At 43.0% G+C, this 17342-nt stretch overlaps 1 protein-coding gene across 2 annotated transcripts in view; it reads left to right on the top strand.

Annotated features, from left to right (window-relative positions):
• The first annotated feature begins 1276 nt into the window (after nucleotides 1-1276).
• The window catches only part of FIBCD1 (fibrinogen C domain containing 1), a 71956-nt gene continuing 55890 nt past the window's right edge, over nucleotides 1277-17342 (top strand). The window contains exons 1-2 of one of the 2 annotated variants that reach the window (XM_074210906.1): nucleotides 1277-1504; nucleotides 11462-11557. In XM_074210906.1, the coding sequence (XP_074067007.1) occupies nucleotides 1433-1504; nucleotides 11462-11557 (168 nt within the window). In that variant the 5' untranslated portion in view covers nucleotides 1277-1432. The remainder of the gene's footprint in view (nucleotides 1505-11461; nucleotides 11558-17342) is intronic. The other variant, XM_074210907.1, reaches the window with a different exon arrangement.

Genomic DNA, 17342 nt, shown 5'->3' on the forward strand with positions numbered 1-17342 from the left:
GTGGCCTAGCTCGCCTCAGAAAGAACCCACAGTTGCAACTCATTAGAGGAGCAGATTAAGGACTTTGTAAATTACCACTAAAGGCTGCTTTGGGCAGATTAAAATGTTTTTTAAAAGTAGTGATGATGGGAGGGGGAGATTAAGAGGGGGAGGAAAAACCCGGCCACAAATCCCTCTCCACCCAAGCACAGGGAAGTGTGCTGTGCATTTCCCGGGAACAGCAGCCGGGAGCGAGGTGGGTAATTAGCCCGGGAGAGCTCAGAAGAGGATCAGCTCCTACATGCTGGCAGCTGTCGCCATCCGAGATGTAGGCTGGTTTGGGTTTGTTCTCCTCCCCCCTCCTCCTCCTCCTCCTCCTCTTCCTCCTCATTATCCTCTCTCCCCTCCCCCTCCCTCCCCAATCCCTGGATAACCTGGACCCAATAGAGAGAGTGGAGGTTGTAGTCTGAGACTAGCTTCATAGGGCTCTCCCCCTGGGAGTGGGGAGGGGGCAGATATGGCTCAGAACCAGGGCATCCTTAAGAAGAAGTCCCCTCAACCCAAGGGCTGGGGTGAGCCACATCTGAACACTTTCCCGACAGGACCCGAACCAAGCCTTCAAAAATTTCCCTACTCTGGGGAGTGGTGCTGTGGGGTAGTATTAGCTTTCTCCTGCCCCTCCCCTCCCCCTAATTTCTAGGTTTCTGAGATTAATATCCCTTCGCTGCTGGGGAGAGAGTTGGGAGGCAAAGAGGTGACAGAGCACCGGAGAGCTGGCCCCAGCTCATCAGAAACTGCAGCTCCCCTTCCTGCTCCCCTTGCATGCCACCTAGCCTGCAGCTCCCCTTCCTAGAGCTTAGACCCTATGTCTTTTAAGGTGACTTGAGCTGGTAGCTCTGGTTTAAGTTTTTGCAAATATTTGGGCTGAGATTTTTTTTCCCCTCTCTCCAAAAAGACGGGGTACAAGCTCCCCACAGCTGCCTTTCTTATGTTCTTTCTGAGGATTTTTAGTGGGTGGTTTGTTTGCTGGCCTTGTCTTTGTTTTGGGTTTATTTGTTTTGTTTTGTTTTTTAACCTGAGTTTCTCTGTTTTTGACCCCCTAGGGCAGTAGAGAAAACTGGGGGGGGGTTGTGGAGGGAGGAAGAAGGAAAGAGTAAAGGAGAGGGAGAAGGAAAGTGAGAGGGAGAGGAAGAAGGAAAAGGGGGGGGGAGAGAGAGAGAGAGAGAGAGAGAGAGAGAGAGAGAGAGAGAGATGGAGCAAGGGAGAGGGTGACGGGGAGGGACTGACAGAGGGAGGCTGACATGCCAACAGGGTTGCATTAGAGCCAGCAAGGAAGAAGGGCAGGGAGAAGAAAGCTCAAATCCCTTTGCAAGATTCAGGTGGTTTCCTCTTCTGCATCTGTGTGTATCTAGATCCATTTTAAACATTTTTTTACACTGAGTCCTCCTAGAAGATGGTAAATGACAGATGGAAAGCCATGGGTGGAGCCCCTCAACTTGAAGACGGACAGCAGGAGAAATCCCAGGTAAAGGAAAAGAATGGGAAAAGGATCGGGGTGAAGGAGGGAGAGCATGTGAGAGGTAGAATCCATCACCCTCCAGAGGCATGATATTAAGGAGATAAACAGAAGTCCCTTGGCAAAGCCTCTCCTGCTTTCCCCTCCCCTCCTACCATCTAGGCAGCAGCTGGAGAGTGAGAACCGAGGAGTGCAGGGTTGGCTTTTGACAGGCACGCGAGCGAGGGGGGCTCGGTCCGGGGCATCGGGGCTGCGGAGTTGAGATGCAGTCCCAGCTTTCTTTCCAGGCTGCCAGACTTCTCACCCCCGGGAGGGCACCTTTCAGAGTCCCCACCACCACCCCTTGAAGGGACCGGGGAGGACAGTGGTGGCTGTCGGCAAATTGGCACTGAATTATTGAGTTTCTTTATTTTTCCGAGCGTGGCACCTTGGGTCTGTAGCGGGCTGGCTGAGGGGGAGGCGGCAGCAAACAGGTAAATAAGCCTGCACAGCCGCCTCGGAGGAACTGGAGCACATTGGAAATGCTTAAAGAACCTTTTAAATAGGATTTTGCATGTTGACTGCATGCTGCAGTGAGTTCTGTCTGATTATTTGCAATCTTTGCTTCCTTTGTCCCATCTACTGAAATAATTCAGGTGCTTGCTTAGACTTACTTATTAAGGGAAGAAAGAAGGGGTGGCAGACAGGGTAGTGTCCACACTGTGGTGTAGGTAATTGTGAGGACTGGGACACAGAAATGGGGAGGGGGGTTACCGTGCTTGATGGGTGAACTGCCACAGGCACCACCAGCCTGTGACATGATTGTCCCTGGGCAGGAGCTGGCATCTGGGGCAGCTGGTGAGCTCAGGACATGACTTTGGTATGCCACTATCCCAGAGGCTGGACTCTGGCTCCTCTGACATTCACTAGGGACAGGGTGGTCAATGAATATGGGCACATGCAATCCAGTGGGCTGCAGGTGGTGGCATGGCTGGGGGCAGAGAAGGAAGAATGATTGAAGAAAGAAAAAGGGAGACCAGTTTTGGTCCAGGAAGAGCTGGTAGCTGAGGCTGGTGATTTTACTTGCCTCTAAGGTCAGGGAGGAAAGATTGGAGGTCTTGGAAGCACAAGCAGAGCTTCAAAGGCTTCCCTTCCTTCCCCTACCTACCTAGACTTCAAAGAGAAATAACGCCCTGGCCACAACTTGCACAAGTGCTTCTGTTGGAAATAACATGACCAGGGCTAGAACCTCATCCATGGGTAAAAAGCAAAGCACAGTGATAGCAGCAGTGAATTTGGAGTCAGAGGACCTGGGTTCAAATCTTTATGCTGTTTCTACCTGTATGATTTTGGACAACTTTCTCAATCTCTTCTGTGAAATGAGGGATTTGAATCAATGCCTTGTAAAATTCCTTTAGACTTTAAATTTATGATCCATTTTATGATCTATTTCTCTGCCCTTAAATCAGGTTGCCCAGGAATTGGGGCAGTCAAAAGGTCATCTTCCATGTCCCCCCCAAATAAGACTTCCCCTTCACTGTGGCTATCCTTTGGTGAGCCCTTGGTAAAAGGGTTAGGATCCTCCGTTGTGGAAAGGGACCATGACTAGACACCCTAGGGAGTCAGCCCTGCTCTCCCCTAATGCTCTTAAGTACTGTCAGTGTGCATGTAAAACCACCTCGAATGGGCTTCTGTATAGGTGCCCAATTTGACAAAGAAAAGAAAAAAAAAGCCAACATTTTAACATTTTTAAAATCTTACAGACATATGCTCATGGGGAGGGAGGGTTAGAGGGAAGGGAAGCAGAGGGAGGGGAGACAGCTCCTGCGTGGAGATGGTACACATGCAGGAAGATGGGGGTTGCATCTCATTGCTACAGGCTGTTGGTTTTGGCACCTTCTGGGGCTTTTTAGTTACAGTGTACAAAGGACTGCCACATCTGTCTCCACCATATTGTTCTTGCCAGTGTCCTGTGAGGGAAGTGGGCAAAGATCCCTGATCCATTTTGCAGATGAGGAAACTGAGGCCCATAAAAATTAGGTGATTCATCTAAAGCCATATGGCTTATTTACATGAGAACTAGGACTGAAACCCAGGTTTTCTCACTCAGACTCATCCTCTTTACACATTCTACCCTATCCAAAGGAGGAGTGGAGGAGAGGGTAATGGTCAGCAATCTTCACTGTGAACACTGATTATCCTGAATTCTCCCTGCATTTTTCTTTTATACCTTTGGGTCAAACTGAAGCAATCACAGAATTCTGGAGCTAGAAGATGACTTTTTGTTGACCTCTAAAGTCATCAAATCCAATTCCTGACTGATGTCAGGTAGTTATCTAGCCTTGATCTGAATAATTCCAGTAAGAGGTGCCATGTTTAGAGAGCTTTAAGATTTATTCTTTGCACATATTATATCACTTACATCCTACAATAGCCCTGGGAAGAGATTATTATCATCCCTATTTTATAGATGGGGAAACTGAGGCTCAGAGAGGTTAGGATTGGAACCTAGGTCTTCCTGACTCCTTGCCCAGATTTTTATCAGCTGGGTCACACATGCCATTAGACAGCTTTCGTGGTTAGACCTTCCACTGGTCCTAAACTCCCACAGGTTGGTCCTAGCTCTTCTCCACTGGAGCGACGCAGAGTTAATCAAGTCCATTCTCTGACCTTTAGGCAGAATCACAAAAAAATTGTACCAGAGTAATGACCTATTGCAGAAGTCAACACACAAACACATGAGGAAATACATTGAGTCCTCTTTATTGTCTTTCTGAGTTGGGTGACTTTGGTGGTACTGCTGTTTGAAATTCAGCTCCCCAGACCCTGGGGGAGTTGGGGCCTCCTACAGCTGTTCCCTGGGGGTGCAGGCTCCAGCTGCTCACAAAAGTACAAGCCCAGCTGTCTTCCCCCTGGCAAATGAGCACAGCCAGGCTTCGTGCACTCTCTGGGGGCCTGAGCTTCGGCCACCATCCACAGTTTCCTCATCTTCTCCAGCAGACAGTACATGTCAGAGTCCTGGCTCTGCCTTTCACCAGTTGCTCTATCTCCCCCACAACTTCCCCTCTGTTTCTAGCTGACTTAAAACTCCAGGTGGAAAGGGCAAACATAGATTGAACATCTGGACTCAGTTCTTATCAGATATCTCACCTGAGCCTCCCCACCTTGGGAGTGGGTCCTATTATTATCCCCATTTTACAGTTGAGAAACCTGAGACACACAGAATTAAGTAACTTGTTGAAAGTCCTACTACTAGTGTTTGAGGCTGGATTTGAGCTCAGGTCTTTCTGATTCCTAGGGCAACAAGGTAGCCTTGTGAATAAAACATATACCTGGAGTGAGGAAGACCTAAGTTCAAATCCAGTCTCTGATACTTAGTAGCTGTGTGACCCTGGGCAAGTCACTTAACCCTGTTTGTCTCAGTTTCCTCTTCTGTAAAACAAATTAGAGAAGGAAATGGCAAATCAATCCATTATCTTTGCCAAGAAAACCTGCAGTGGGGTCCCAAAGAGTCTCACACAATTGAAACAACTCAATAATAATTTACTAATTTCAGCTGGGCACTCTATCCATTGTACCATCTAGAGCTGCCTGGGAGAGAAGGGGAGGCTTGATGGTCTGGTACATGTGTCCAGACCTACCTAGGTTGATGTGTTTGAAATGGAAAATGTCAGAGAACCCTTTTGTATTGACCTACACTGTCTGCCCAAATCCCCACCAAGGATCATAGGGCTTTATAGGGAAATCAAAGGAATTCCTTATCAGAATAGGTTGGGGATTTCTCATCTCTGAACATCTCCAAACTTTCCCAAGTAATTTATTCCTTTGTTTGTTCTTCTAATGATCAAGACGTTCCTCCTGGCATCCAACTCTAGTCTCTTTTGTTTTTATTGATGCCACTTTTCTCTGTCTGGGGTTTGTCTCTTCTCTTCTACTTCTGAAGCCAAAGGAGCTTCTTTCCTTTAGTCCATCCCATATGAAGAACAATGAAAAGAATTGGAGGAGGGAAGATTTAGGAGAGACATGATCATTGTTTTAAAGTGCCTGAAAAATTGTTGCATAGAAAGAGATTCAGAGGGTCAAATGGAAGTAATCAATAAATATTTTTTTTAGGTTTTTGCAAGGCAAATGGGGTTAAGTGGCTTGCCCAAGGCCACACAGCTAGGTAATTATTAAGTGTTTGAGACTAAATTTGAACCCAGGTACTCCTGAATCCAGGGCTGGTGCTTTATCCATTGTGCCACCTAGCCGCCCCAATCAATAAGTATTTATGAAGTTTGTCAGTCACTCTGTTAAACATAGAGGATATGGGGGAGGGGAAGCAAGACCAATCACTGTCTTCAAGGAGCTTCCATCCAAAGGCAGAAGACAACACATATAGAAACATACAAAGCAGATACAAGGTGACCTCAATGAGAAAGATACCTGCTACTGAGAAAGACAAAGGAAGGCCTCCTGAGGGAAGTGATATATGGGAAGACCAGAAAGATAGGAATGGACCTGATTGGGAAGGGTTTTAGTGCTATTTTTGATCTCAGGAGTAATTGGGAGCCATAAGAGTTTATTGGGTATGGGGGTTATATGGACAGACTTGTGCTTCAGGAAAATCACTTTGACATCAAAGTAGAGGAGAAGGCAACTACAATTAGCTCCATTCGTAGGGGGATGAGGCTGAGTTAGGTTGGTGGCTATATGAGATGTATAAGAGATGCTGTGAAGATAGAAATGACATGATTTAACAAATGATCAAACTTGGAGGGGTGAATGAAAGGGAGGAATTGAAGATGATAGATACTAATGTTGTGAACCTGGGGCCCTCAACAGTAATAAGAGATAGATTTGTGTGTGTGGGGGGGTGGAAGAACATGAATTATATTTTGGACATTCTGAGTTTGGCAATTTGTGATATGGATCTTAGAACTCAGGAGAAAGACTAGAGCTGTATAATAGATCTGGAAACCATTTGCTTGAAATAATACTTGAGCTGATAATTGGAGTTGAGATCACCAAGTGAAAGTATAGAAAGAAAAGAGACAGAAAAGAGAAGACAGCCTAGGACTTAATCAAGGTCATGTCCACAGTTAGTGAGCATGGTATAGATGAAGATCCAGGAAAAGGAAACTAAAAAGGAGTAGTAAGGCAAATTGGGACAGAACTGAACAGTATTACAAAAACCTGGAGAGGAGAAAATTTCTGATAGGAAAAGGTAGCCAGTAGTGTCAAATACTGCCTAGGGTTAAAGAAGGATGAGGACTGATTTTGAAAAGGAGAGAGAGGTAGGGATGGGGTAAGGAAGAGGAGACTGGGAGAGTAAGTGGGGAGAGGGAGAAAGGGAGAAGTTGTTGGATTTGGCAATTAAAAGACCACTGGTATTTTTGGAGAAGGCAGTTTCAATTGAATGATGAAGATGGACGCTGATTGCAGAGGATTAAGAAAGGGGTGGGGAGAGGAAATGGAGATATTGAATATAGATTTTCCCCCCAAAGAATTTAGATAAGAAGGGGAAGAGAGATATAGGACAATAGCTAGCAGGGTTAGTAGGTTCTGAGAAGAGTGTTTTTATTTTAGAATGGAAGATACTAAGACATTTTTGTAGGCTGAAAGGAAGAAAGCAGATAATAGGGAGAATTCCAAAATTAGAGAGAGATGAGGATAGTGAAGGCGATTTCCTAGAGAAGATAGGAAGGGATAGGATTAATTATACATGCAGGAGATTGGCAAGGAGAAAGGCCACCTCAAAGGAGGAGATAATGGAAGAGCTATTAGGGATATGTCATAGAAAGAGAAGGGAGAAGAAGGTACTCACAATGAACACCCTTAATTTTTTTTTCTGTGAAATATGAGTTAGGTCTTCAGCTGAGAAAGTGGGAGGAGAGAGTTTCTATGAGAGTTTTGTGGGAGTTTAAATGGGAGTTCTGTGATTTAGAAAAACCATTGTAGTGAGTGAAATTATCAATTTAAAGAGGAACAGGATTGCCATGCTTCTGTGAGGACCCAGTTATAGAGATTAAGAAATATAAATGTGTAATGGGCCCAGGCATCATGGGCTATGTGATTTCCTCTAGTTCTATTCAACAGATTACAAGTAGTAACACAGAAATTCCTAGTGCTAACCTTGAGGGTGAGGACTGTGAGGAGACCTTGAACCTTCTAATCATGCACCTTCTTCAGCAGGAGTCCAACAATTCATTAACCTGAACTCTTTCAATAGTTGTTTGCCTATTCCTAGCCCATCTTTTTCTTCCTATTCCAGTGATATTGAACAAGAGATTGGAGGTAATGGGATTTGAATAGCAATAGAATAAGGGACAAAGGGCTTTGAGAGTAGGGGATAAAGTAGAATTGAACTGGTTCACTAGAGAGTTGAGATTGGAAAGGCAAGAATGGAACCAGAGTCAGTGATGGACTGGAAAACTATTGAAGGGTAGAATGATTTCAAGTCACATTGGGGATGAAGACTAGAATTAGGATTAGTAAGGCATTGAGAGAGGTGAAATGATTTTAAAAATGATCAAAAAAGGCATTTGGAATTCTTGAACATGGAAGGGGAGCATTTGTGGGTGATGGTGAGATCAAAGATATGGTAGAATAGATCCTAGGAACTGAGTAGGTCAAAAAATGGGAAATAAGTGTATTAGTTCATAATTATGAGGCAGAAGTTGGATTAGGAAAGTGAGATTGGGAACCAGACACTGAATATGTTGTGAAAGCAAGATCATTAGATAATAACCAACAGGATCTGGACTGAGTGATTATTTGGATAGAAAGAACATCAAGGAAGAAGATGATGTTGAACTATAGTGGTATAGGAGGAATCTAGAATTGGCAATGGGGAGCAAGGAGCAATGCAGTTTCCTTATTGGAGCAGTGAATTAGAGGGAGAAGGAGCTAATAAGAAAGAATATTCATTTAGTATGGAAAGGATTGCCAGGGATACAGTGTCATCTGGAAGAGAGCCAGAAGACGATTATAAATATGGAAAAAAAGGACATAAGTTCATTAAGTTTCAGAGGGCACCTTGAAAGTGGTAGGTGCATATGAAGTGGAAACTTAGAGGTTTAGGGCTGAGGTCTATGGGAAGTTGGAACTTCAATATCACTGGGAGAAGATGAGGGGATAGAAATATGCAAACAACTGGTTAATGAGTCCAGGTGGATTATTAATGAACTATTGGAACCCTACTGAAGAAGGTAGATGACTGGAAGGCTCAAGATCTCCTCTTGGTCCTTAGCCTCAAGATTAGCACTGGGAGTTGCTGAGTGCTGGGGTGTCAAGAAACCTGGTTAGGAGGCAGGGACAATGAATGGAAGATGCTGAGAGGCAAATTTAGATTAAATGTGGGAGAAACCTTCCTAACCATTAGAGCTGTTTAAAAGTGGAAATGGGTCACTTCCCAATTTCTAAAAATCTTCAACTAGAGACTAGATGAGCATTTATTGAAGATATTACAGTGAGGATTCCCACCTAAAAAAGAGTTAGATTCAGTGGCCTCTGAGGTCCCTTCTAATACTGAGACCCTTAGGGTCTAGGATTCTAGAAACCCTGGTTTAGCCAAGACTGGTGATAATGGTTTTGCAGGCAGGAGGTCTAGTGGCTATTTCTCTTTCTTTCGTATTTATTGCTGGGTTATTGCAAAGCTCTTAGATGTTCCAACTTTAACACCATTAGGCATTGAGTTCATTAACTTCCTATTTGCATTTCCCTGCCACAAAATAGTGGAGGTAGAAGGGTCCTAGAATATGTCAGAACATCAATCAGAGAATGTTAAAGGTACAAGTGACCTTAGACATCATCAGCATAGGTACATGGTTAAATACTCAGCAAGCACTATCTCTCCCCCTCCTCTGTTCTCTCTGTTTTTTACTGTCTCTGTCTCTCCATCTGTTTCTTCTCTCTCTTCTCTGTTCATTATTCTTTGTCTCTGCCTCTGCTCCCTCTGATTCTGTCTCTGTCTTTCCTCTCTCTATTCAGCACTGTTTCTCTTTTTGCACCATTCTAATTTTTCAGATGGAGAAATCAAGATTGGAAGGAGTGAAGTGATTTGCTTAAAACACTTAACTTGCTAGTGGCAAAGTCAAGATGACAATCTAGGTCTTTTGACCTAGGTAGAGACAGCTAGGCAATTCAGTAGAGTGCAGAAGTTGGAGTCAGACTTGAGTTCAAATTCAGTCTTAGACATTTACTAACTGTGAGACCCTGGGCAAGTTACAGTCTTTGCATACTTCAATTTCCTCAACTGTAAAATGAGGAGAATATTAGCAGCTATCTCCTAGGGTTGTTGTGAAGACAAAATGAGATCATTTTTATAAGGTGCTTTAACCAGTGACTGGCATATAGTAGGTGCTTCCTTCCTTCTGACCACTAATCTAGCACTTTCTACTCTACCTTGATGTCTCCAATCAATGTTACTTCATTAATAATAATAATAATAATAACTTACATTTTATATAATACTTTAAGATTTATAAAGCACTTTTGTTTAAGTCTTGCCTATGATTAATCAGCTTTTGTAGAAACAGAAGGAAAAGTAAAGATGGATCTTTTAAAAAAAATCCTCTCTGGTTTGGGTCAACCAGCAAAGTTATGTAATTTCTAAGGAAAGCACAATAGATTCAAGTCATGTGGTTTTCAAGGTACTCACCAGTCTCCCTCCACTGCCAATAAGCATCTTGGGTCCTAATGACTAGAGCCTAATGTGGGTGGCAGGGGACCTGAGCTCTGTTCTCCGCTCTATTGCTCATTTATTGTGTGACCTTGAGCCAGTTGCCTAACCTCTCTCTGTCTCAGCTTCTCCATCTGAAAAATTAAAGGATTTCTGTTTTTCACCTATTTCACAGGGATGAGAAAAGAATGGGTGAAGGCTTCTAGAAAGAAGAGTAGCCTTTGTAAACCTAGTCCTCTGACTGGCCCTGCCCCCAACCCACATTTTATGGCAATGTGGTCATTTATCCATTCCTTTGTGAGAATTCCCTACCCACCTAGAACAGTGGTTGTTGTTCAGTCATTTCAGTCATGTCTGATTGTTCATGACCCCATTTGGAGTTTTCTTGGCAAAGATACCTGAGTGATATGCCATTTCCTTTTCCAGTTCATTTTACAGATGAGGAACTGAGGCAAACAGGGTTAAGTAACTTGCTCAGGGTTATACAGCTAGTAAATGTCTGAAGTGAGATTTGAAACCATGAGAATGAGTCTTCCTGATTCCAAGCCCAGTACTTTATTCACTGTGCCACCCAACTGCCCTAGAGTAGTGGTGTCAAACTCAAAATAAAAGGGGATCACTAACCCATACATAAGAATCCCTTGTGGGCTGCATGTTAACTTAGTTTTAAAATGTAATATTATCTATGCCTTATTGTATTTTTATTTTTTTTTGTTAAATATTTCCCAATTACTCTTTAATCTAGTTCTGGTTACAGTTGGAAGTGTTGTGGATCACAGGCAACCTACAGGTCATTTGTTTGAAACCCCAGGCCTAGATAATTCAGAACTTCCCTTGGCATGATACAACCAGTCTTCATTTGTCATTCATGAGTCATTTCTGAGGTCATGACTAAATCTCTTCTGCTCCAATATAAATCTGTTTCTCTTTGTTCTATTATTAGTTGAGGTTTCACTCAATTCATCATGTATTTACTGAGGTACAACCTATATCCTTAGCACTGTATTTGGTGCTGATAGAAGTTGAATCATAGAATGTTAGAATTGGAAGGGATCTTAGAATATTCATTTATTAATTCATCCAGCTATATAGTAAGCTTTGAACATAGAATTCTAGAACTGGAAGTGAAACTAGGCATTATTAAGTCCAGTCCCCTTATTTTCCTGAGAGAGAAATTGAGGTTCAAAGAAGGGGGAAAGACTTGCACAAGGTCACACAGATTGTTAGACATAGCTTAACTTACTTCAGTCATGATCACATGGTAGTTGGCCAGTTTTCTTTTTAAGCCCAAATACGGTATTCCAAATGACTTTCTCCATTAACAGAGGCAGTGTGGTGTAGTGGATAGAGCGCTGGACCTGGAAACAAGAAGCACTGGGTTAAAATCCTGCCTCAGACACTTACTAGCTGTGTGTCTCTGGGTAAGTCACTTAATCTTTCTGAGCCTCAGTTTCTTCACCTGTAAAATGGGGATGATAATCATACCTACTTCACATACTTGTGGTGAGAATCAGATAAGATTATGTTTGTAAATGCACATTTTTAAAGTACAATTTAGAATAGCTAAAATCATGATGATGATGTGGTGGTGTTGGTGATGGTGATGATGATGGTGATAATGAAGATGATGATGATGACATAGACTAGGAAGAGAAGGGGATGCTATAACAGGAGGAATCAGTCATTTGGTTTTTAATATTGGGGCAAGAGTCAATTCTTCTCGCTTAAGGAACAATCCATAGTTTTGTCCTGTACTTGGATGATCCACCACAGTGGAGCAGATGAAAAATTCCCTGAGAGGGAGGGGGTCCTCAAACTCTCTTCTATTGTGGTATCACACAATGATGCAGCTGAGAGTCATTTGCTTGACCTCAAGAATAATTAGTGAGCTTGGAGCTTCCCCAGGGGGCTATTTCCCAAGAGAATAGGTATGCTTAAGCCAGGACATAGGGAGAGAAGTCCTAGGCAGCCTTTCTCCTTCTCTCTGTCTCTACTCTCATTGGCATCCAGGAGATATTATGTGTTGACCCTGAAACATAGTCCTGGCTGGTCTCCAGGACACTTTGCACAGGTTCCATACTTGTTCTATCCTTTGATTTTTCCCAAACCAAGACAAATTTTCAGTCAAAAGGAACAGTGTTCTCTCCTTGGGCTCCAGCATTTTGGGGAAAAGCAGAGACAAAGCAAAGTGTGTGCTCAAAATCCCTGCTCTTCTTTCCTCTTTTCCTTCTCCCTTTGGTGACACAATTCCTGTGTTGTCAGTTGAGCCCCATCCTGAACAGATAGGTTTTCTCCTCACGATCCTTTCATTCAAGGGATGTAATCTGTCAATCAGGACAAGACTCAGATCCTTTCCAGGGGCGATGAGAAGGAAGCATCAGGGAAGAAAGGAGGCTGCTGGCCCAGCTCTTATTCTAGCCTTGGGAATAGATCGGCTCAGCTCCCAGACTTGGCTAAAAACGGAACAAAGGATAGAAACATGCCTAGGTTTTATTGTTTAGAGGAGAATTTGAGGAGAGGATGTTACCCAAGAATCTCAGGACTTCAATGTCTCCATTAGGTCCTAGAAGCTTTTCTTCATTATTGGGGTCCTGGGTAAGTTTCCCACTATTCCCAAATTACTCAATGAGATAGGATCACCTAGCAAGATCAGAACCTATCCTCAGTGATCTCTAAAAGACCTCATGCTCTTGACACCAAACTTGCACAGTCTTTGCTTTTCTAATTCCAGAATCTGGGACTAGGTTATATCTGCAGTAATAATCAATAAATACCAACTTTATACCTTTTGTAGGCCAAGCCCTGCACTAGGCCTAGGGAGATTTCCAGTTGAAGATAAAATATAGTCCAAGCTTTCATGGGGCTGATGGCTTAGCCACAGTTCTGCCTTGAAATTACATAGTCTCTCTGATGGTGCACACTTTCAGGATGATTAGTTGAGAGTCATTTTTAAATGGATGAAGATTAAGCAAAACCTTCACTAATCCAGACTTTCTGACCCTTTACCAAAACCATCCTTCTCTCTGCTCATACCCTTTATAGACAGTTCTAGATGTTGTTTGACATGGCTTTCTTTTTAAAAATAATCTAATATTATTTCATTTTTTCCAGTTACACATATTTTTCCAACATTCATTCTTGTAAATTTTTCTCCCTCCATCCCTTCCTTCTCCACTCCCCAAGACAGCAAGCAATCTGATATAGGTTATACATGCATTGTATATCATTGTCATATCTTTCTGAACAGGTTTAAGCACCTATGAGGTTTAGGTACTCCTGTTCTCTGATCCCCACCCCAAGTAGCCATGCCTCATTCTGTTCCTCCCTCCTCCCCCCTCCCCCCTCCCCTAGCCACCTTAGTCATAGAATAAAATACAAGAATTTTGTACTAATGGGACTTCAGAAATGTTTATGGAGCTTATTCAAATGTCAGAAGAAAACATCATTCTTTCTTCCAGGGTCACCAGCTGAATGAGCTGTCCATCATCTTCAGTCCAGCCAATGACAGAATTAATTGGGCATTGTATGATGCTGATTGACAGCTCAGTCAGCCAGTGAGAAGGGGACATGGGATACTGGAGAATTCTTCCTATCCTCTGTTTCTCCTTCCCCTCTGCAAATCCAATACAAGAAGGTCCCAGAATTGGTTACCAAAAGTCTCTTCATCTTTGGAAACCTTTAAACATCAGTAGATACTACTAAATTTTCAGGTTGCTGCCCATAGCCTTTCTCACCACCTTGCAATTGGTGATAGAAGAGGATTTCCCCAAAAATGATCCAGTATGATTACCAACAGTTCTGACCCATTGACTCAGCTCTAAACCCAAATCTTGGAACTCAGACATTATTCCCTCTTCCTAGACACCTAAAGAGAAGCTAACCTTATAACAAGGGGATGTTCTAGACTGTGTTGTACAGAGGACTACAGAAATATTCATCCTAAACACATCTCTCCTTCAGATACGCCACAATTCCAGAAAGCTCCCCATCAGAAATCCTTTTATAAAATTATAGAATGCCAAAGCTAAAAGGGAACCTCAAAGGTCATCTAGTTGAAATGCCTCATTTTACAGATGGGATAACTGAGACTGAGAAAGGTAAAGTGACAGATCAAGTAGGTGGCCAGGATTAAAATTCAGATTTCTTGTTTCTCACCCTGGTGTTCTTTCCCCTATACCACACTGCCTCTTAACACTTTGATTGAAATTTCTGCTTTTCCATAAGCCCACCCCCTCGCCGACTCAGGGAACCCAGATTTGCAAAGGGCTGCTCTGCTTAGAACGCCCCCAGCCTGTGTGCTCAGCTCAGCAAGGATTGGCAAAGGCCTCAATTAATATACTATAAGCCCAAAGCAAACTCAGGAAAGGTAGCTCTCTAGCAAAAGCCCCTCTTATTATCTTGGACAGATTTCTTTGCAACGCACGTAAAAGGCAGCCTATAAAAGTGAATGGCACTTTATCTTTAAGGTGGTCCCTGAAGACTAATTCTCCTATAAGCTGAGTAGCCTCTTTCATCTTTAGTCCCTAGCACTACCCCCCTCCTGCCTGCTTAATTCCCATCATCCCACTCTTACCTATTTCTGCAGAACCCCCTTATTTTCCTCTTTCTTTATCAAGGGACGAGGTATCAGGGTTGAAGAGGCGGGCTGTCAGATTACAAAGTATAAAGAGTGGTAAGTCAAAGGGGGACTCCAACTTGGTCTCCCCAAATCACATTGAGTCCTTCAGGAGTACCTTAAGGCCAAATGATCAGTTTCAGGTTAAGGGTGGCTCTGGGAAAGGTACCACTGCAAATAGATTTGTGCTGAAGGGAGAGCTACAAAAGGCAGAGAGGATGACAGGGAGGCTTTGCTGAGGCAGCACTTAAGATCTGGCTTTCAAACCCAAGTTGTTCTTTGCTTCTGAATGTATGAGGTTCACCCAATCTTGTGTTCCTTGGGGTTCTGGAGAAGCATTACTCTGGTGTAGGTCAGGGAAAGCCCTGCCTTCTATGTAATGGGAGAAGGAAGGGAGGACCATGGACAGCACCTGCCTAGAGAATGCCTGTCATCACAGCAAGGGTGGAGGAAAGGACAGGGTAGGATTCTTTGGCAAATGGCTGGCACTTTGGAAACTGGTTAACTTGTTCAGTATGTGCAGAAGGAGTGTATGTGAGAGGGTGACTCATTTCCACTGTGCCTGGCAAAATCAGATTTGAATAAATTGCCAGAAGCAGCCCTGGCCTCTTTTCCATGCCACGTAATCCAAAAGGGGTTGCAAAAGGGGTCAAGATTGGTAGCAAGGCCAAGCACACATAGAAAATCCCTTTAAACTTGGAATCTGTTATCTGAATCTGAAACTCATAGTCAGAAAACTCCTCCTGTAACCTTATTGTGGACACTTAATTCTATACCATCCTTTATAGTGTGTTTCCTCCTTGATAAAAATCCTAAATTTCCTAGCACTAAGTATATTGTCTTATGCTTTTTTCATCCCACAGAGTACTGAGCATAATGCTAACTATATAGTAATAACTAAAACTTAGGGTTTCCATGTCATTCAATCCTCATCACAACTCTTTGGAGTAAGCCTATTTTATTGATGGGGAAACAGGGTCTCAGAGAATTTAGGGGACCTTCCATGAGTCATATTACCACTAAGAATCTGAAGTGGAATTCAAACCCAGGTCTTCCTAACTTGAGACCCATTGCTCTTTTCTCTAGTTTGTGCTGTCTCTCATAGGCACTCATTAAAAAGTTTTAATTCAGATTAATCAAAGAGAAATTCAATGGCATAATAATGGAAAGATTTTGGAGTCAGAAAATCTAAATTCTAGCCTTGGCTCTCCAAAGAGCCACTCTAAGTCACTAACTACCCAACCATCTTAATTGTTAGAATTTATTGGAATTATATTGTATTTACTTATTTGTGCAGATATTGTATTTTTCAAGTAGAATATAAACATGTTGAGGGCAGGACCTTTCCCCTTTTTTTCCTTTATAATCCCAGGAGATGATACAACCTTGAATATAGTAGGCACTGATAAATGTTGATTGAACTAAATTGTGACCTGAAGAGTGTGATGTCTTTTACCCTGGCCTCAGTTTCCCAATCTGCAAAATGAGAGGTGGGATAGAATGTATGATCTCTAAGACCACTTCTAGTTCTAAAAGCCTTTTTCCTATTCTGTGAGTCAAAATCTCTGACTTGCTAGATTCTGCTCATGTCAGGTACTGAGATCCCTAGAGAGAGAGCCCATAAATCTGGCTGTGCCTTTTCTATACTGCCAGGTCCTTGCCCCCAGCTGCATCAGCAGACATTGAGCCAAATGGTGAAAGTGATGTCTCTTACAGTCCTGTCTCTCTGGGTTCCTTCCTTCCACAAACTATTAGGTGACTTGTCTTTCTACCCTTCTGGGTGATTTGATTGGGAATGTTAACCTCTGGAGCCCTGGCTATGTCAGCTTTATGGAAATAGAAAGAAAAGGGGGAGGGAAAGAGGGATAAAGGAAGGCAGATGGAAGAGGTACTTCAGAGTTCACATCTGGGGGGTGGAGTGGAAAGAAAGCACCTGAAAAACTCTTTTAGGTTCTCCAGAGCAACTAGATTCTACCTGCTGCCTTGGACACTCTTGTGCAGAATACAGACTGGTGTACAATTTTCTCTGCTTTTATAGGGAAAATCATATTATCACCTAGCATTTATTTTATTTTATTTTTTATTTTTTGCAAGGCAATGGGGTTAAGTGGCTTGCCCAAGGCCACACAGCTAGGTAATTATTAAGTGTCTGAGGTCACATTTGAACTCAGGTACTCCTGACTCCAGGGCCGGTGCTCTATCCACTGTGCCCCCTAGCCACCCCATCACCTAGCATTTATTAGGGCACATTTCAAGTGTGTTTTAAGATTTACAAAATGGGCTCACCCTAACAAAATACTTGTGAAGCTCATAGATATCAAATGACTTTTTCCAGGGTCACACAGTGTCAGAACCAAGGTTTGAACTCAAAAGACATACCCTGGAATAGCAAATGGAACCCATATGAACATGCCATGCAACTTTGGGGAAAAGACTACATTTTTCTGGGTCTCAGTTTTTTGGTTCAGTCATTTTAATTGTGTCTGACTCTTCATGACCTCATTTGGCAAAGATACTAGAATGGCTTTGCCATTTCCCTCTTCAGTTCATTTTACAGATGAGAAAATTAGGCAAACAGGATTGGGTGACTT

Source organism: Macrotis lagotis, chromosome 1 (genome assembly GCF_037893015.1).
Source record: "Macrotis lagotis isolate mMagLag1 chromosome 1, bilby.v1.9.chrom.fasta, whole genome shotgun sequence".
In the NCBI taxonomy this organism is placed as follows: domain Eukaryota; kingdom Metazoa; phylum Chordata; class Mammalia; order Peramelemorphia; family Peramelidae; genus Macrotis; species Macrotis lagotis.